This window comes from Danio rerio, chromosome 17, assembly GCF_052040795.2.
Source record: "Danio rerio strain M-AB ecotype USA chromosome 17, GRCz13ab, whole genome shotgun sequence".
Classification (NCBI taxonomy): Eukaryota; Metazoa; Chordata; class Actinopteri; order Cypriniformes; family Danionidae; genus Danio; species Danio rerio.
This window is the reverse complement of record NC_141037.1, coordinates 28,956,859-28,974,395: the sequence shown is the minus strand read 5'-3', so window position 1 is coordinate 28,974,395 and position 17,537 is coordinate 28,956,859. Positions and strand designations below refer to the sequence as shown.

At 36.0% G+C, this 17,537-nt stretch overlaps 1 protein-coding gene across 7 annotated transcripts in view; it reads right to left on the bottom strand.

Moving 5' to 3' along the window:
* The window catches only part of pacrg (PARK2 co-regulated), a 160,589-nt gene extending 143,927 nt beyond the window's left edge, over window positions 1–16,662 (bottom strand). For 6 of the 7 annotated variants that reach the window (XR_015512537.2, XR_015512538.2, XR_015512536.2 and 3 more), the window contains exon 1: window positions 16,427–16,633. Coding sequence is in view for 4 of the 7 variants with exons in the window: in XM_087288973.2 (XP_087145099.1) it covers window positions 16,427–16,519 (93 nt within the window). In the remaining 3 variants the exon portion in view is untranslated. Of the gene's footprint in view, window positions 1–16,426 lie in introns of all 7 variants that reach the window. The other variant, NM_001007398.4, reaches the window with a different exon arrangement.
* Window positions 16,663–17,537: the final 875 nt, after the last annotated feature.

Sequence of the window (17,537 nt, the reverse complement as noted above, 5' to 3'; positions counted from 1 at the left end):
ATTTAACAGCACTACAAAGAATAACAGCCATGACCATTAACCAACAGACACGCACTGGATTCTATTTAGCAGCAGGACACCTTTAAGAGTGAATCTATCCAGATGTGTATAATCTCAATGATTTTTTTAAAAGGTTGTCCAGCAGCTCTGCTTAGATTGTTGCTGCAGTATTTGCTGTCAAGAAGCAGACTTAGAGATCCATGCCACTATCTAGACATTTTAAATGAGAAAATTAGAGATGCAGTTATTCATATTTCCTGTTATGCATCTACAGTAGCTTCTTTAGAAGAAAATGTTCTTATATCGGAATGCCATGAGATTATTAAACCAGAGCTGCGTTTATCATCATAATAAGCTCATAACGTTTGTCACATTCAGAAGAGATGACAAGATACTGCGTCTTTTGGCTGACAAACACTAAGAAATTATTCCACTGTCGATTTTAAGCTTGATAGCAGGCGCTTGGTTGCCAACCGGTATACGTGTGAACTTCATCAAATGACACAAAACAAAATTATTATTCATGTATGAATTTATGGGTGACATTAACACAGAAAACTGCTGCCTAGTTTGCACAAAGATGGCACAATAAAACAGCAGGCACATTTTCAACATGCAAACACACCTAGAAACTCATGCTGGGAACATAAAGAAACTGAGGGGGATTTCATTTACAGTACATTCACTGTGCTCAGTATAAAATATGAAAAGGATTGTGTAATTAAAACTTGAGAAGTGACTTCTTTTTGACATTCAGGTGTATAAACTCAGAAGCTGACATGCAATTACAGTAGTTCAGCCTTTTTTCATGTTTGAATATGAATTTGTCACCACAATCTGGTCATCAGTAATTACAAGAAGAGATGATTACATTCTTTAGACAATTGTTTCACGTCATTAAAAGAGTTAACAAGTCTGTTCATTGTTTCATTTAGCTACCTAAATGCTCTATTGTTAATTCCAATGAACTGCTGATGTGTGGTTTTTGCTTGAGTAATCAGAACGATTAATTGCTGAGGACTACCATATAAAAAAGCCTAATCATCAAATCCAGTGTATATGCAATTGTTTTAGAGCCACCAGTCGTGATTAACACATCAGGGGTGTTTTCTCTGGAGACACTGGAAGAAGTACCTGCTCACAAAAAAAAGAATGACAAAATAATTTATTTAAAAACTAATACACTAACAAAAAGGACTAACTAACTAAAGCCTTTGGCACATTTTGTCAAGTCACATTTACTTATGACACATTGTAAATTACTGTTTCCCAAATTTCTTTTGGAAAATCATGATCTTAATGTTTATAAAATCAGAATAGTTTCAACTTCGAATCAAATTAGAGCTAATAATATGGTTATAATATAGTTTATATTTTTATACTGCTTTGCATCTGCAGAAAGAAAAAAGGAAGAAAAAGTCCTTAACAGATTTTGAATAGTATGCTTGTCTTCGGCAAAAGAGGGAATGGGCCAGGAATTTTAGGGTATGAATGTTGTCAATATTTGTGTTTGTTCTTATAATTTCTGTTTAAATAAGCTGATTATTAGGCTAGTATCTTGTACTAGTTAACACTGCTCATACATATTTTTTTCCCACCTATTAAAATCAAAGTTTGTCAAAACTTTGCATCCTGTCTCCCTTTTCTGTTATGATTTAGCAGCTTCCAGACAGAGCAGTATTTTCATTAGTTCTGTACATCAGCCATTCAATCCATACTTCTGTTTGCATTCCAGGGTTGCTAGTATGGCTGCACATATGGGTAACTGACCAAATCTTATGTGCAACTTTGTGCAATGTCTGCAAACCTCTTTATAATATTAATCAATTTTGTAATATTATGACTATGTCCTGCAGAAGAGCATCTCTGAAGACATCAAACCTTGGAGCAGATGAGCTACAACAGCAAAAGAGCACACCAATGATACCAGATTTTAATGGTTAAAATTCACAGAGGATCAACTAATTTGAACAATAAATGATTGGAAATGGGTTTCCTGGCCTGAAATGTCTAGATTTTTTTTGGCTTTGATCAGCAATAACACTTTGAGCCCCTCAGTACCAACTGAGCATCATTTAAATCCCAGAGTCTTGCTGCTGACAATGTCCATCACTTTATGGCAACTTGTTAAGTCTAATCAATAACATGCCAAGACACCAAGCTACAATGATCTCAAACTGGTTTCTTAAACATTAAGGTGAAACACTATAATCAAAGGGGCATACAGTAATTTAGGGGCAGTTGTGGCCTAATGGTTATGGAGTTGGACTTGTAATTGAAAGGTTGCTGAACCCGGCAGGAACTGAAGAAGGGGGAGTGAATGAACTGCACTCTCTCCATCTTTGATACCCAGCTGAGGTGCCCTTGAGCAAGACACCTAATGACCTCAGGCCCACAGTCATCAAATTTCCAACCAATAGAACACATTTGACATGTGCTGGAACAGGAGATAAAAAAAACTGATAACAAAGGACTATAAGGAATATTAAGTAGAACTAAGTTTTAAAAACACGTTTTTTGTAATCACAGTCATAAGTGATCTGTCCCTATTCAAAATTTGCCTCTTCGTATCTGCTTGCAAAACACAGAGTTGGTAGCAGCTGTTACAATTGGCTAGAAACCAAAGAGTCTGAACCCACAAAGGCAATTCATGAGCCAGCACACCCTAGAGCAAGGCACTTAACCTGAGGTTGATCCACAAGGACTGTCTCTGTAATAAGTGTACCGTAAGTCAATTTAGATAAATAAGCGTAGAATAAAGAAGAAAAACAAGCTTAGCAGGTGTAATCACAATGCATCACATTTCATCCTTTTGTTATTCTGTTAACCAATCTTTTTTTCCCTTGATCTAATTTGTTCAGGGCTAACAACAGCCATTATAAACATCCAGGTCAGGATAAAGGAAATGTACTTCTTATGGATTTTTAAAGAAGAATGTCAAATACATGACATTGTACAGCATATTGGCATGATGTGACTTTTCCAGAGTGTATTGATTTCTTTCCAACCATGTCTCCTCATGATGTGGGCAGTCACAAAGCCTTGAGCTGAATAATAGTCCACGACACCAGGTTCATCCTGGCTGTGACCCTGAGCCAGATCCAAGGGCAATGTCTGTCTTAATAAAACGATTTCACCGTCTGATAAATCCTTGCATATTCATCTCCGGCAACAGGTTCATCTCTGTTGCATTCTGCATTTTTTTCTGCATTTCCATCTGCACATTAATGTTTTATTAACCTTTGACTCCTGGTTTTCCTTCCAATATATATTTGCCTTTCCAGGAACCCATTTGCTTTTGAAACTAAAAAAAATTGGTTCATTTAATTTTTTTTTCAACTGAGAATTTATTTTCTACATTTTTTCCTGAATAGGTGATATTGATGTTTTCCCTTCTTGCCAAACAGCTGTAAGTCGTCTTATCTCCAGAACAGCTAGCATATGTTACGTATCGATTGTCTTTTGTCTGCCTCACCCTAACCACTATTGACAAACGCATCCAATCATACATTCCTAAGCCTGCTGTCCATAAAGACATAGAATCGAACCCCAATCATGGGTCACAGATGCTATCTAGCTTTATCTGAGTCATGCTTTACCTTTCACCATTTCCTTTCTGTGTTGCTGTCACTCATATCGGCATAATCTTGGGCATCACCATGACTCTCACTGATGGTGTTTACAGGACAATGACATACTAAAACTGAAAATATATGTCAAAATGTTCCTCATGAATAAGCAAAAAAAAAAAAAAAAAAACGCTGTATTATGCATGCCATTTACATTTTTAAGCCCTGATATCTGTTTTCTGTAAATAAACTGCTCACAAAAATGCTAAGTGTTTTGTTGAGCAAGTTGACACAATGTCCAAACCTGTTGAAATAATGATACAGTGATGCAATCAGATCAATGAAATGTATTTGTAGAATAGATATGAGCAATTCCATGAAAATGTCAACCTTGCCATGAAAAGAAAAATGTTTTCACCAAAATAGCGAAACCGTTTCTACATTTTTTGCTCAGACAAGTGTTTTACAGTACTTTAAAAATACTTAAAAATGTCTTTGTCAATGTTTTCAAACTATTATATTTGATTTACCAAAGTCAAACAAATGTCAATTTCACATCTGTCACATCCATAACGAAAAAGTGTCACATCCATAACAAAGCTTTTCCCTCAAAAATGCAAAAATGTCAAAATAAAATAAAATCAATTAGTTTTGTTCTATAAAGAGCCAACTCTTATCCTTTTGTTGAGCATTATTTATTTTAGGTTGTGCAGTTTAATTCACAGAATTTTTGCGAAATATGTTGTATACTGTAAACTCGCTGACTTTTTTTGTCACATCCATAACGCTTGTTTATTTTCCTCATTTAAAGTATAAAAATGTTCACAGATTGAATTTTTTTGATCCCATAACTCTGTGGTTAGTTGTTTTGGAAAATATAAACAGATGCTTCAATATAATGTTAACGTATACTTTCTCTGCGAATTTATGTTTTGAATTTTTACTGCAAATGTCACATCCATAACGCTGGAATCAGCCATATATTAATTTCTTTTTCATGTTGACCTTAGGTTTCTTCTTCATAGTTGTTGAGGGTATTGTAAGACATCAACCATCCAATTCTTTTTTTCAACCATTGGATAGGAAAGGGCAATGTTTATAGAAATGTGTACCCTTGTGTTCTGCAGAAAAAAAACATATTAAAGGGCTATGAACATTTCAGTAACAATTCATGCATGCCCCCCATAACACAAAAATATATTGGATGCAAGAAACTGCTGGAAGAGTGTTGTTTAAATGGAATTCGACACCGAATGCATTTCTCTGTAGATGCAGAGACTTGGTAGGTGCAGAGATTAGCGCCAAATAGCCATGTCTGTGTATAGACTATCCTGTCACAAAATGCCACGATAATCATACACGGTGAAAATCCTACACAACGGTAATAGTTTGATTAAGGAGTTTACGTGTTTACATTCAGAGAGCAGCATTTACAGTGGATCTTTTAGTCCATAATATTGTGGTGATATTACTGTAAACTATTAACTAAATAATTTTGACTAAGGTATGTCTTTAAAAGTGCAGTATGTAAGTTTGACACCCAGTGGTTAAATTAGGCATTGCACTCCTGGATCAAAACAAATGCAAGTGCAGGTTGCCAGATTGAGGACAGGAGCATGGAATTTAAACCATGTTCGAAATAAAAGCAACGGCACGCAATAGAAGGAATATTTTCCATACTAAAAGCAGTTTTTTTCCTAACCAACACCTCAAATAGATATATTAGAAACTCACAAGTGAACAACAGAAAACTGAATGATCATCTCAGGTACGCCTCATGTGCTTTATTCAGTGTTAATACTGTGCTAACAATGTGAGTTTGAATGTCATTTTAAATTACATTTATTTTCATATACTGAAAGCAGCAGCATATAGTTTACTACATATCTTGAAAACAAAATAAACTCTGCAAACATATTATGCTATTTTTAAGCTTTAGAAGAGTCAAAAACTTACATACAGCACCTTTAAAAAATAAAAAAGTACTGCTGATGATGCTAAGTAACTTTGTCATCTGAATAAACATAAACAACGAATGCTAATTGCACACTTACAAAATCTGTAGAGACAGGACAATCGATACCAACTGAAACTGTGTCTTTTTTTTTTTTTTAAAGACGAGTGACAAATCCACATTTCACACTTTCCAGATGCGCAAAGCTCTCGGGTAAAAAATGTTTCTTATGAACATATTTTTGTTGCGTGTTAGCGGACCACTGTAATCCACAAATGTGGGTTCATATGCAAGCTGGGCTCTCATAGCAGGGATATAGAAACAAAACCTTTGTTGTGGCAAATTTATAAACAACACTGACGATCCATGTCTCCAAACAATTCCTCTTCTTCCACTTGTTTTAAATACTGTTAGCAACACAACATGGCATCTCTCTGCTGTCCGAACACTGTGACAGGTAAAAACAGTTTTTGAAGCTATATCATGCACATTAATGAAGTTGCATCTCATTTAAAATAGAGTGTGCTGATTAGTTTAAGCCAAGTCTTTCTTATGAATTAATGCTGAAAACTCAAATGACTTCCCATTGTACTAGCCGGAATAGACATGCAATCTCCACGCTGAAATGTACACAATGATCTCATGGCTGTGACGCAGCTTCAAAATTTATTTTCAAACCGGAGGAATGAATTTGCTAAAAAATAATGCAAAAACAACCAATTTTCACTTATTTATTAAAATATATATGTCCTAATAGTGTTTTTAGCAACATGAGACATAGACATGTATTTGTCAACATCTCAAAAAATGTGTTTTTGGTGTTTTGTGACCCTTTAATATGGAGTGGCAGAATTTCACAGAACTTTAAAAATGCTTTAGAAGTGTAAAGCTATATCATGTAATAAAGCTAGCTTGCATAAAATCACACTATAGCCATTACATTCTGAACGATATGGTTAAATATAGTCTACATTTTAAAGAGAACTTAATTTAAGATGCCAACCATCATCCAGAATTCCACTTTTTTTCACCAAAGAAAAGGTCACATAGAGCCCGAGAGTGACACATGCAAACATCCTTCAGAGTTCTGCCCAGTATCCATTTATCTTTAAAGCAGCTTTTTCACAATAAGGCACTTTTGGAGATAAACTACAAAGCACAGAGGAATCCACAGCTATCTAATTTTAAAGAGAGAAAGCATTTAGAAGTTAGCGTGCATATGCAGCCTCTAAAGTCCTAATCCACAGTTTCATGTTGCTTTTTGAAATGTGAAATGCGCAAGAAAAGCACCCAGGGAAAGGGGAGAAAGGTGAAAAATTATGCAGGCAATAACATTTCCAGATGCTGTGTTCAGTCAAAGACCTTCAGAGTAGTGAGTGTATTTAATCAATAGAGCCTGTGACTGACACTCACACTCTGTCTCCCACATCCATTTCTCCATGACAAGCAGATTGTATGGTAAAGGCTGGGTGGGTGAATGGTGGGATGGAAACAGACAAGTTTGCAGATGGAAAGACGGATGGGCAGAAGGATGGACCGATGGATGGAAGTCGACAGACAGACAGGTTAAGTGAGGAATGGATGGAGACAGACAGGCTTAGAGCTGGATGGATGGACATAGACGGACTTAAAAATTTAATGATGACAGATGGGTGGGGAGAAAGACAGTTTAAGGGATGGATGAATAGATGGATGATGGAGGTCGACAGACAGATTAAAAGAGGGATAGATGGAGAGAGACAGGTTTACAGATGGATGAATGGATATGTGGATGGAAACACACATTTTAAGTCACTTGCAGTCACTTCAACTTAAATGGATCAACACAAAATCTTCTGAACCATCAAATGTTCCATAGTATCTCACTCACATGTCCAATACCTTCAATATGCATATCATTTGCTTTTCTTTTGATGCCCTTGATCTCAGCCACTCTCACTAAAAATAAATGCTATTGGCTGTTTTGCTAAAGGGGAGGAGCTACTATATGCCCCACCCTGTCTTCGTGTTTTATTTGAAATTATGGATGGATGGATGGATGGATGGATGAATGAAGGGAGAAAGATGGATGGATGGATGGATGGATGGATGGATGCATGGGTGAAAGGAAAGGGATGGATGAATGGGTGAAGGGAGAGAGAGAGAGATGGATGGATGGATGGATGGATGGATGGATGGATGGATGGATGGATGGATGGATGGGTGGATGGGTAAAATTAGATGGATGGGTGAAAGAAGATAAATGGATGGATGGATGGATGGATGGATGGATGGATGGATGGATGGATGGATGAGTAAAGGAAGAGGGATGGGTGGATGGGTGAAGGGAGAGGGATGGATGGATGGTTGAATGGTTGGGTGAAGGGAGAGGGATGGATGGATAGTAGAAGGGAGAGGGATGGATGAATGGGTGGAGGGAGAGGGATGGATGGATGGATGGATGAAGGTAGAGGGATGGATGGATGGATGGGATTCAAACAGATGTCAGATTGCTTATAAGTAGGCTGACCTCTCCAACTTGAATGAATGAATGTGTACGAACATCTACTTGTGCCCTTTAGAGATTTTCACTATATTTCTTTCCCTTCTGTCTCCCAGAAATGCATTTCATCCATAACATGGACCTGCGCCTGCCCCAGGGCATGGAAAAGCCTATGTGTTTCCCCACTCTAAAGGGAGGTAAAGACCTCCATGTGAAAATATAAAATGTTCTTCCTCTCATCCTCTGTGGCAGGATAAATGGGAGAAAAGAAGGTGATGCAAGGCCTTGTATTGATTCAGTTTCTATGGCCACAAATACCTGGCAGCATAATAAGCCTGTGTGCTTCAAGATTCACAGCTTTAAAGGTATCAAATGGCCTTGCTGTTATCAGCAAATCATGCTGCTCACCACCCAGGCTGACCATACATCAGTGACCGCATGAAAGGACAAGAGAGAGAGGTAGATATTAATAGTTTCAAAGACAGATCTCTGGTCAGCGGTGTGTTGAAGCGATGCTAAATGTCCAGGAATGTAAGTAGCTAGATTATGGAGGGCCCTTGGTGGAGAGAGGTTTTGTTTATGACCTGCAGAAAGTAATGAAATCACTGGCTGTGTCCAAGAGCGAAGCCACATACATTGCTTCACAATGGCCAATGCCTTAACAAACAAAATTTTTATATGACAGAAGTTTCATTCTTCCTAATAATGGCATGTCATACAATATTTATTTCTCAGCAAAAATTAAATAATGGATTTTTTTAATTTAAGTTTAATTTAATAGCACTTTTTTTAGCCCTGGTTTTCATTTCTGTCTGCAACCCTGACACTGTATACAACATCAATCTGGAGATCTCAAATGGGAGAACACAAGCTCTAAAAGGGGAAAGAACAAAAGATGCCTCCTTTTAGAACTCCAAATGCAGTAATGTTCCTCTTTTCCTATCAGAACACATCTGTGACCAATTTCGTGTCACAACCTAGTAGTTGAGAATCCCTTCACTAGATCAACAAACAAGGCTCTTGAAATAAACATATAGGCTACTGTTTTAAATTTATACTCTGCTCTTTGAGATCAACAGATCTTAACACACTCATGACTGTACAGTAAACCTCATGCCATGCAACATGCACAAATATCAAAAATCACTCCTGTGCCAAAACCTCCCTTTCACAACAAGCATAAAAGCAAACACTCCCTGGCAGTCAGTCATTCATTTACACAGCGTATACAGACAAAATATAAAGAAGAATACAAAATGAAAGAAAAACATTCCAGTCCGTCTCTCTCTGTCTCTTTCTGTTGCAATCACCAACAGTAATGAAAGACATCCTGTAATCAGTAAGACAACGCTCAAAGCTGATCTGTTTGTGAGTTTGACAGAAGATGTACATGTACATCGTTCCCATTTTTTTGAAAACTGCACATACTGTACCACAGACTCTATGACATACTTTGTTGTGTAACGAACTTAACAGATCCTTCGTCTGGCTTGCATTTCTAAACAGACAGAGGTATAAGAGATATTAACGCCTCCCAGTGATGAGCTTGCCATCAGAGAGAGGATGTGACTGCTGGATGAATCAGACTCTGACTCTTCTACCTCTAACACACATAATGAGCCACACACCTCTAAATGTTTAATGCAGCCAGTAGGGTATGTGGGCTGCTGTGTCAATATGCTGTAGATTAGCAGCTTTGAAAGCAGGACTGTGTCGATACGCAGATGATGATAATCCCGCACTATTAAAAGACAGCAAGTTATTTCTGCAATGTCCCACATTCAGTGAACTGAGCTGGTTAAATCAGCCATTCTATTTGGACAGATTTATATTCAAGATTTAAAAAAAAAATAATAGTATGAATAGTTTTTTTCACCAAAAAAAAAAATAAATAAATAAATTCTGTCGTAATTTTGGGGGCATTCACATAATGCAGAACATTTTTGCTTTTAATGTATGTTTTATACAAGATGTAGAACTCTCATGTAATTCCATGAGCTTGTTTTTTTTTGTATGTAATTTGCATCTATTTCCATGTATCAAATTTCTTTATTGGCATCGGAGGATTTATAAGAGATAAATCCTCCGATGGGCGGATGTGCCACCAGGTCAAAGGATGTACAGTGGAAGAGAGAGAGAAGAGGGGGAGAGAGAGAGAGAGAGAGAGAGAGAGAGAGAAAGAGAGAGAGAGCTTTAGAGTAGCTATATTTTCTTTAATTCCATAGCAATCATATAGGGTTCTACTGTATCTTCAGCGTCAGTGAAAAACTGTCCCAGCAAAAAAAGTAGTTTGAACATTTTATTTACTTGCATTTGCGCCTCGCCTCCCCCATCATAGTATGCAACTGTGACATAGCGCATATGCTATAATTCAGTGGTCTCAGTCTCAATCTGGAGGGCAACAGCTCTGCATAGTTTAGCTCCAACCACCTCCAGCTCACATCTTGATTAGTTGGATCAACTGTGTTTGATTAGGATTGGAGTAAAACTGTGCAGAGCTGCGGCACTCTAGGAATCAAGTTATGCTAAAATTGACACCGTCGTGCTAGTTATTTAACCAGTGTGATCTATTATAGAACTAATACAGAATTTCCCACTTCTGCATCACAATGCAACAAAGAAACAATTAATTTTGACACCCCTAGATTTTTTCCAGTTTTACATATATTGTGTTCGTTCCCAGACTATAGAGAGGAAAATAATACTAAGTAATTTTAAAAACAGTTGCTAAGTGATATAGAGAATCCCTCGCCTTGAAGAAGACATTATGCTTTATAACTCTCCATAACTTTTTCATGCTCAAACTGCAATGTTACACGCTAAATGAAGCTGAAAGTATAAAAAGCATAATAGATCCCATTAAAAACTCAAGATGAAGGGCAGACACATTTTTATACTGATCAAAGCCATAGTTCATATTTAAATAATAAAAAAAAGCTATAGAAATGAGTCAGCTTAATTATAAATCTGCGCTGCTCTGTAAATTTTAGGGGTAAAGCAAACAAAAATGGAAAGGGCATTTTATTATTACAGTACTTCTGGCCACAAGTCATGTAATTATTTTTTGCAACAATTTTATTATTCTAATGTAAAAAAAGAAGTAAATTACTAATGGTCCTTCACAGCTTTACACTCCTGGTCCTCCAAATATCTAAGCTCCAGGCCCTCCACAGCTCCACGATCCAGGCCATCTGCAGTGACCTACTGTATATGGCTGCCTCCGGAGCTACAGATGTGGCAACCATAGATGCTGTCGCCTGACCTCCAAGTTGCCATTGCCGTCAATTTAGCTGCCTGAACCACTAATGCCTCCTGACCCACTTGGATTGTCTGATCTGCTGGTGCCTCCAGACCCAGAGCCTCCTGACACACTGTGGTTATCTGACCGGCTAGTGCCTCCTGACCAAGAGCCTCCTGATCAACTTGGGTTGTTTGATCTGCCAGTGCCTCTTGACCCAGAGCCTCCTGACCCACTAGGGTTTCTGACCTGCTAATGCCTGCTGATGCAGAGCCTCCCACAGCTTCATGCTCAAGGCCCTCGGCAGCTTCATGCTCCAGGCCTACCTTCGCTGCATGGACCTGGCTCTCTGTTCCTCCCCCTGTTCCGCCTCCATTCCACCTTCCTCCTGGATTGTTAAGGGAGCATCTGGAATCCGCTCCTGGAGGGGGGCGCTGTTATGATCACCAGCTTTCACAGATAGCTGGAGAACACTCCTTGTCATTCACTCAAACTACAAATCTGCCACTTAATTGAACTACAGATCCCATCATGCACTTCACTTACACACAAGCCCCACACCACCTCTCAATTATGCACACACAGCTTAAGCTGTTCACGACTAATGATATGGACTACATACACACCTCACACACATTGTTTCTGAGTTTTGTTTTCACTCTAATGAGCAGTTCTAAGTTATTAGAACTTTGTCAAGTTTCTGACCCTTGTTTGTTTATTATTTACATTGTTTTGCTTTCTGCCTCGACTATTTGCCTGGGATATTGACCACTCTTTAGATTACCTGCATGCTCCTGTCTGTCACTGTGTTGACCTTGCCTGTATAGCGATTCTTAAATAAAGCTGCTATTTTGGATCTAACCTTTTTCACCACTCTAACTCATTACAGCGAGACTAATCTCATAAAAGCATCAATAAAACTGGAAAGTTCTATGGGTTATCTGACATGTACAAAAAAAAAAACAGATGCTCAACAGCTAATTTCAATAATAATTAATCACAGATTAACACACTATATAATATTCAATACCTGATAATAATTTAGAAATCTGAGGAAAACTGGTTGGTCCAAGCAAAATATTTTTTTTTCATCAGGACAACATGCAAACAAACAGATGTTTGACTCCAGGAAATAATTATAAATTAAACTTAACAGTGAGTTGGTTGTCACTGATGTGAGTTGATGGCTATAATGAGGAACAGTCATAAATTAAGAGACATGCCCTCAACAACACTCATCATCTCCTGTGAGGGTCCACAGTCTAGATCACAACCTTAATTAGCACATGTGGGAAATTTAGGTCAGTTTAAACTCAGGAGCGAGGGTTTAGCCACGAGTTAAGGAGGGTAATTAATTAGTCACATGCAGATGCTAAACAGGCTCATTAGTGAAGTAACTGTGGGCAAAAGGACATGTGTGTGTCTGTGCATGTGTTAATAATTGTGAATTTAAAAACAAAGAATAAATGAACACAATCCATGTTGTGAAATAGCTCATTTCATGGTGTGTGGCTTTAATAAATGCACCTCTAGTTTGACACAAATCTGAGGCCTGCACATAAGTTACATAATATGGCAGATTCATTTTCTAAATCCATCCTTATGTTTGAAAATGCCTCTCAACTACTGCACAGATTGAATCAAAAATAAGAAAAAACAATCTTTCAACAGTGCGATAAGAGCTGCCAGTTTAAACTGATGGGCTTTTATAGTTGTTACAGGCATCTAATACATCTTCATCTCTGGCCAACTCGTAGACGCTATCAAAATACGAGCCCATTTTAGGCAATTATACCCCAGCCTGCACTGATGGGGGTGATGTCGTGGGGCATGAGAATGATGGGTAACTGTCAGCAGAGTGCTGAAAAATGGGATCCTCATTGTGTTGAAGTAAATGTGTAAAGCAAGCAGAAACTCCATTTTGAAGTGACACTTGTTTGTTTTATAGATGCTAGTAAGAAAAGAAAAGATAAAAAAAGAAAGAAAGAAAAGCAGATAAAGAGAAAAAAACACTTAGTCTATTACATATCTAATCTATCAAAATCCATAATCTATCCTCAACAATGTTACAGATAGCAAATATCCTCTTTGTTTTTTGTTTTCAGATTAAAGTCGGCATGACATCAAAATGTTATGGAGTCAATCTAGGGCCATATATGCTTGCAAAATACAAGTTTTGCAAACAAAATATAAGGTATTGAGCAAAAAAATAAATAAATAAATAAATGCAAGTATCCAAAAATCATAAAGCAAAAATTTCCTTTTGAGAAATAAAGATTCATTTAGCTAACAAAAAGAAAGAACTGCAAAGGGAAAATTAAGATTTGAGAAATAAAAATTCAACTTGCAAACAAAAAAGAACTGCAAATAAAAATAAAGCAGAGTTTAAAAAAATGTAGCTAAAAACTAAAAATTGCTTTGTGATTTTTGGAGATTTGAGTTTTTTGTGCAATACTTTATTTTTTGCTTGAAAAACTTTCTTTTATTTTGCAAGAATATATGGCCCTAAATTGACTCCATAAAATGTACTTATTTTTATATGTATAGTGCTTGTTATAAACAATGTATCTGTGCACTTCATCATTTAGTAAAAAATATATATTTTTTGCTCTCATTATATTAATCAAATACCCTAACCTTCCCTCCCCCTCAAAAAAACTTTTTTTGCTTCTGGTCACATGGAATGCTTTTAGGATAAGGCTATCAGGGCTTGTCTTGTTTCTGCCCTCCCTTTGGGAGAGGCAGTGGTTCAAACTAAAGCCCAGCTCACACTGCAATTGCAGCCTGTCAGACTGCACACACATGACTCCCATGTCACTGTAAGGCCTCAGTTGTCATAATGTCAGACTGAGGACAATCAAGATTTGCCAAACACGAACACACTAGAAAACTCACCCCAGAATTTGACGTAATTTATCCATGACACATTCACTATACTGCGTTCTGAAATGTAACCTCATGACAAACACACAGTAATGCCTTAAGTCACACTGCAGCAAAGTGTATGACTACTGACACTGCCAACTTTTTATCAAAGAGACAATTTGATTGCAACAGCTATTAAGTGGCTGACGCTGAACATGTCATACCAACAATCAAAGAATACAGATTTTAGCCCAGAATTATAGGAATCTGTTAGGATTTCTCTCAGATGACCAATTCGTGGCTCAAATAGCACAGTGTGAGCAGATACTTTACATTACAAGATTCCGTCTGTAAATTTTTTTCTCATCCTCATCAACAGTGGGCATCTGAAAGCATTCCGAGTACTGGCGGTGATTCTCCACAACTAGGTACAAACTGCCATTCAAATCTTGCTCAATTTGTTATCAATGCCCATCTTCCAATGATCCAATTGGTCATGCACCACCCTACATTTGATTTCTTGTTTTAAATTTGATTTAAATCATGGTAGGAGAAAAAGGACAAACTTAACTTAAGTATTGTGCTGACTTTAAAAACTACACACATAACAAAAAATAAAATTGTCTGCTTGATGCATATCTTTGCACATTTTATACTAAAAATAGAAGTTCAAGATATTACATATCATAAAAAATTATTATCATACATGAATAAATTATTAATTAGTTTGATTAATGTTCCAACTTAATGTAATTCATACATCCCAAGTCAATGGTTTAATGTCTAAATCCGTTTGTGAAATAAATAAAAAAATAGTGTTTTAATAAGTGATACAGTATGACATTAACTCAGTCACAAGCACATTAAACAAGACACAATACCATTAGCAGTTTTAAAAACAGAAGAGCATTACTGCAAAATGCTCTCTACTAGGCCATTAACATATATGAAAGATGTAAGTCAACAAGATGATTCGATATGTTGTTTACTGATGTCTTTAGAAGCATGTAGGTGGTTTATATTCATCGTGTCTCATTGTGAAGGCTGCACCCTCCTGAGATTTGTCAGTTGCATATATCAATTGTGATAGCTTCACATCAAAAAAGTAACCATTACAGTTGAAAGTTAGAAGGAGTTTGAAATCATTTATGCCATTAACTCACCCCATGTCGTTCCAAAGCCATAAAACTTCCATTAATTTTCAGAACACAAATGAAGAAATTTTGTTAGAGATTTCTCTTATCTCCGCTGAAAGATTTCAAGCAAAACAGATAAAAAAATATATTCACATTAACTGTTCAAGTTTTTTAAAGACACTTAAAATGATGAAACGATTTTGCTTTGCTTTTCATTCACATACAAATATTGATCAGCGAACATAAACAGAAGCTTGATCACACCTCCTTGTCATGCAAAAACAAATTCACAACATAATTCACATATATTCATTTATTCATTTTGCTAACCTTTATTCTTCAGTGGTCGCCACAGCAGAATGAACTGCCAACTATTCCAGCATATGTTTTACACAGATGATGCCCTACCAGCAGCAACCAAGTGCTGGGGAATACCCAGAGACTCTCACATTCACACACTCATACACTACAGCCGATTAAGTTTATTCAATTCACCTACAGTATTGTAGACTATCTTTAGACTGTGGGGGAAACCGGAGCACCCAGAGGAAACCCTCGCTAACATGGGGAGAACATGCAAAGTTGCAAACTCCACACAGAAATGCCAACTGACCCAGCAGCTTTCTTGCTGTGAGGTGACAGTGCCAACCACTGATCCACCGTGCTGCCCACAATTCACATACACTATTCTCAATTTTTATATAATATATAGTTTTTATATTTTTATGTAGTATAAATAATGCAGATATAACGTTAGTGTAGTCACACTGAAAATTCCAAAAAGAAATGAACGTTTAAAAGGCCTAATGTACACTTGTTGCTACACTTGTAGGTTATGTGATGAATAGGCTAAAAAATATAATTTGGGAACTAAATAAATAAATTGCATAATCATTTCATGACAGTCAAGGCTTTACGACTTATTAAGAAAAAGATAAGAAAATATTAACGCTAACCACTAATCTTACTGTCGTAACGGTAGCAATCGAGTTACTGTTCAAAATAAAAGTAAAACAACATCTGCATTTGCAGTGATATTATGTTTTGCTGCAAAAAGTTCTGCTGTTTATGATCTGCGTTCGCTACGAGTAACGTTAGTGTTCTGTTTTTATGATTATTCTAACTAAATAAAAGTAAATCAAATACTTATAAACCGAAATAACAAACCTAAAATGCACTCACCACCGAATTCTTCATTGTGGACATCACTGTAAAGCCCTGCGTTTTCAGTTCTCCTTTAGCCAAAGGTTCAAAGGTTCTCATTTTTGTACACATTGCTAACCAAACAATATTTTAAGTTCGATACCGATAAACAGAAACAAAACTCCACCGAGGACACCTGCTAATAACTCAATGGCGTCGCATTAATGCTCGTCTGTTTGAGTTGCCAAGGGCTGAGGACGCGCTGCGGTTGCTATGTAGGGTTAAAAGAAACCCGGATGTTATTGTTCATCTCGCCATAGAAACATCATGCGCCCTCTAGTCGTTCATCAAACGTCATTAAATAAATAGGAGATGAGAAATCATTGTAGTATAATAATATTGTGGAAAAACAATAATCGATTTACTATAGCTCGCTTTTGTATTTTTAAAAACAAACTTGAGATCAGTAAAGTAACATTCGTATGTGTCTGTTCAGGGCCTGAAATCATTTATAAAGTTCCAATCGTAAGTAGCCTAGGCTTCTCAGTTTTTTTTATATATATAATATAATATAATATAATATAATATAATATAATATAATATAATATAATATAATATCAATCCTTTAAAGAAATATTTTACAATTTTGAACATTTTATTCAATATTTTACATTGATTTTATGTTTGAAATAAGGCTATTATTAAATGTGATAAATATTGAAATGTATCATATTTAGTTCACCATTTTAAATGTTTTATGCATTAATAATTTACACAGTATATACAGGGGTGTAGCAGACATTTAAAGTGGGGAGGGACAGATGAATGAGATTCAAAGTTTACATTCATATATATATATATATATATATATATATATATATATATATATATATATATATATATATATATATATATATATATATACATATATATATATATATATATATATATATATACATATATATATATATATACATATATATATATGTATATATATATATATATATATATATATATATATATATATTTATATATATATATATATATATATATATATATATATGTATATATATATATATATATATATATATATATATATATATATATATGTATATATATATATATATATATATATATATATATATATATA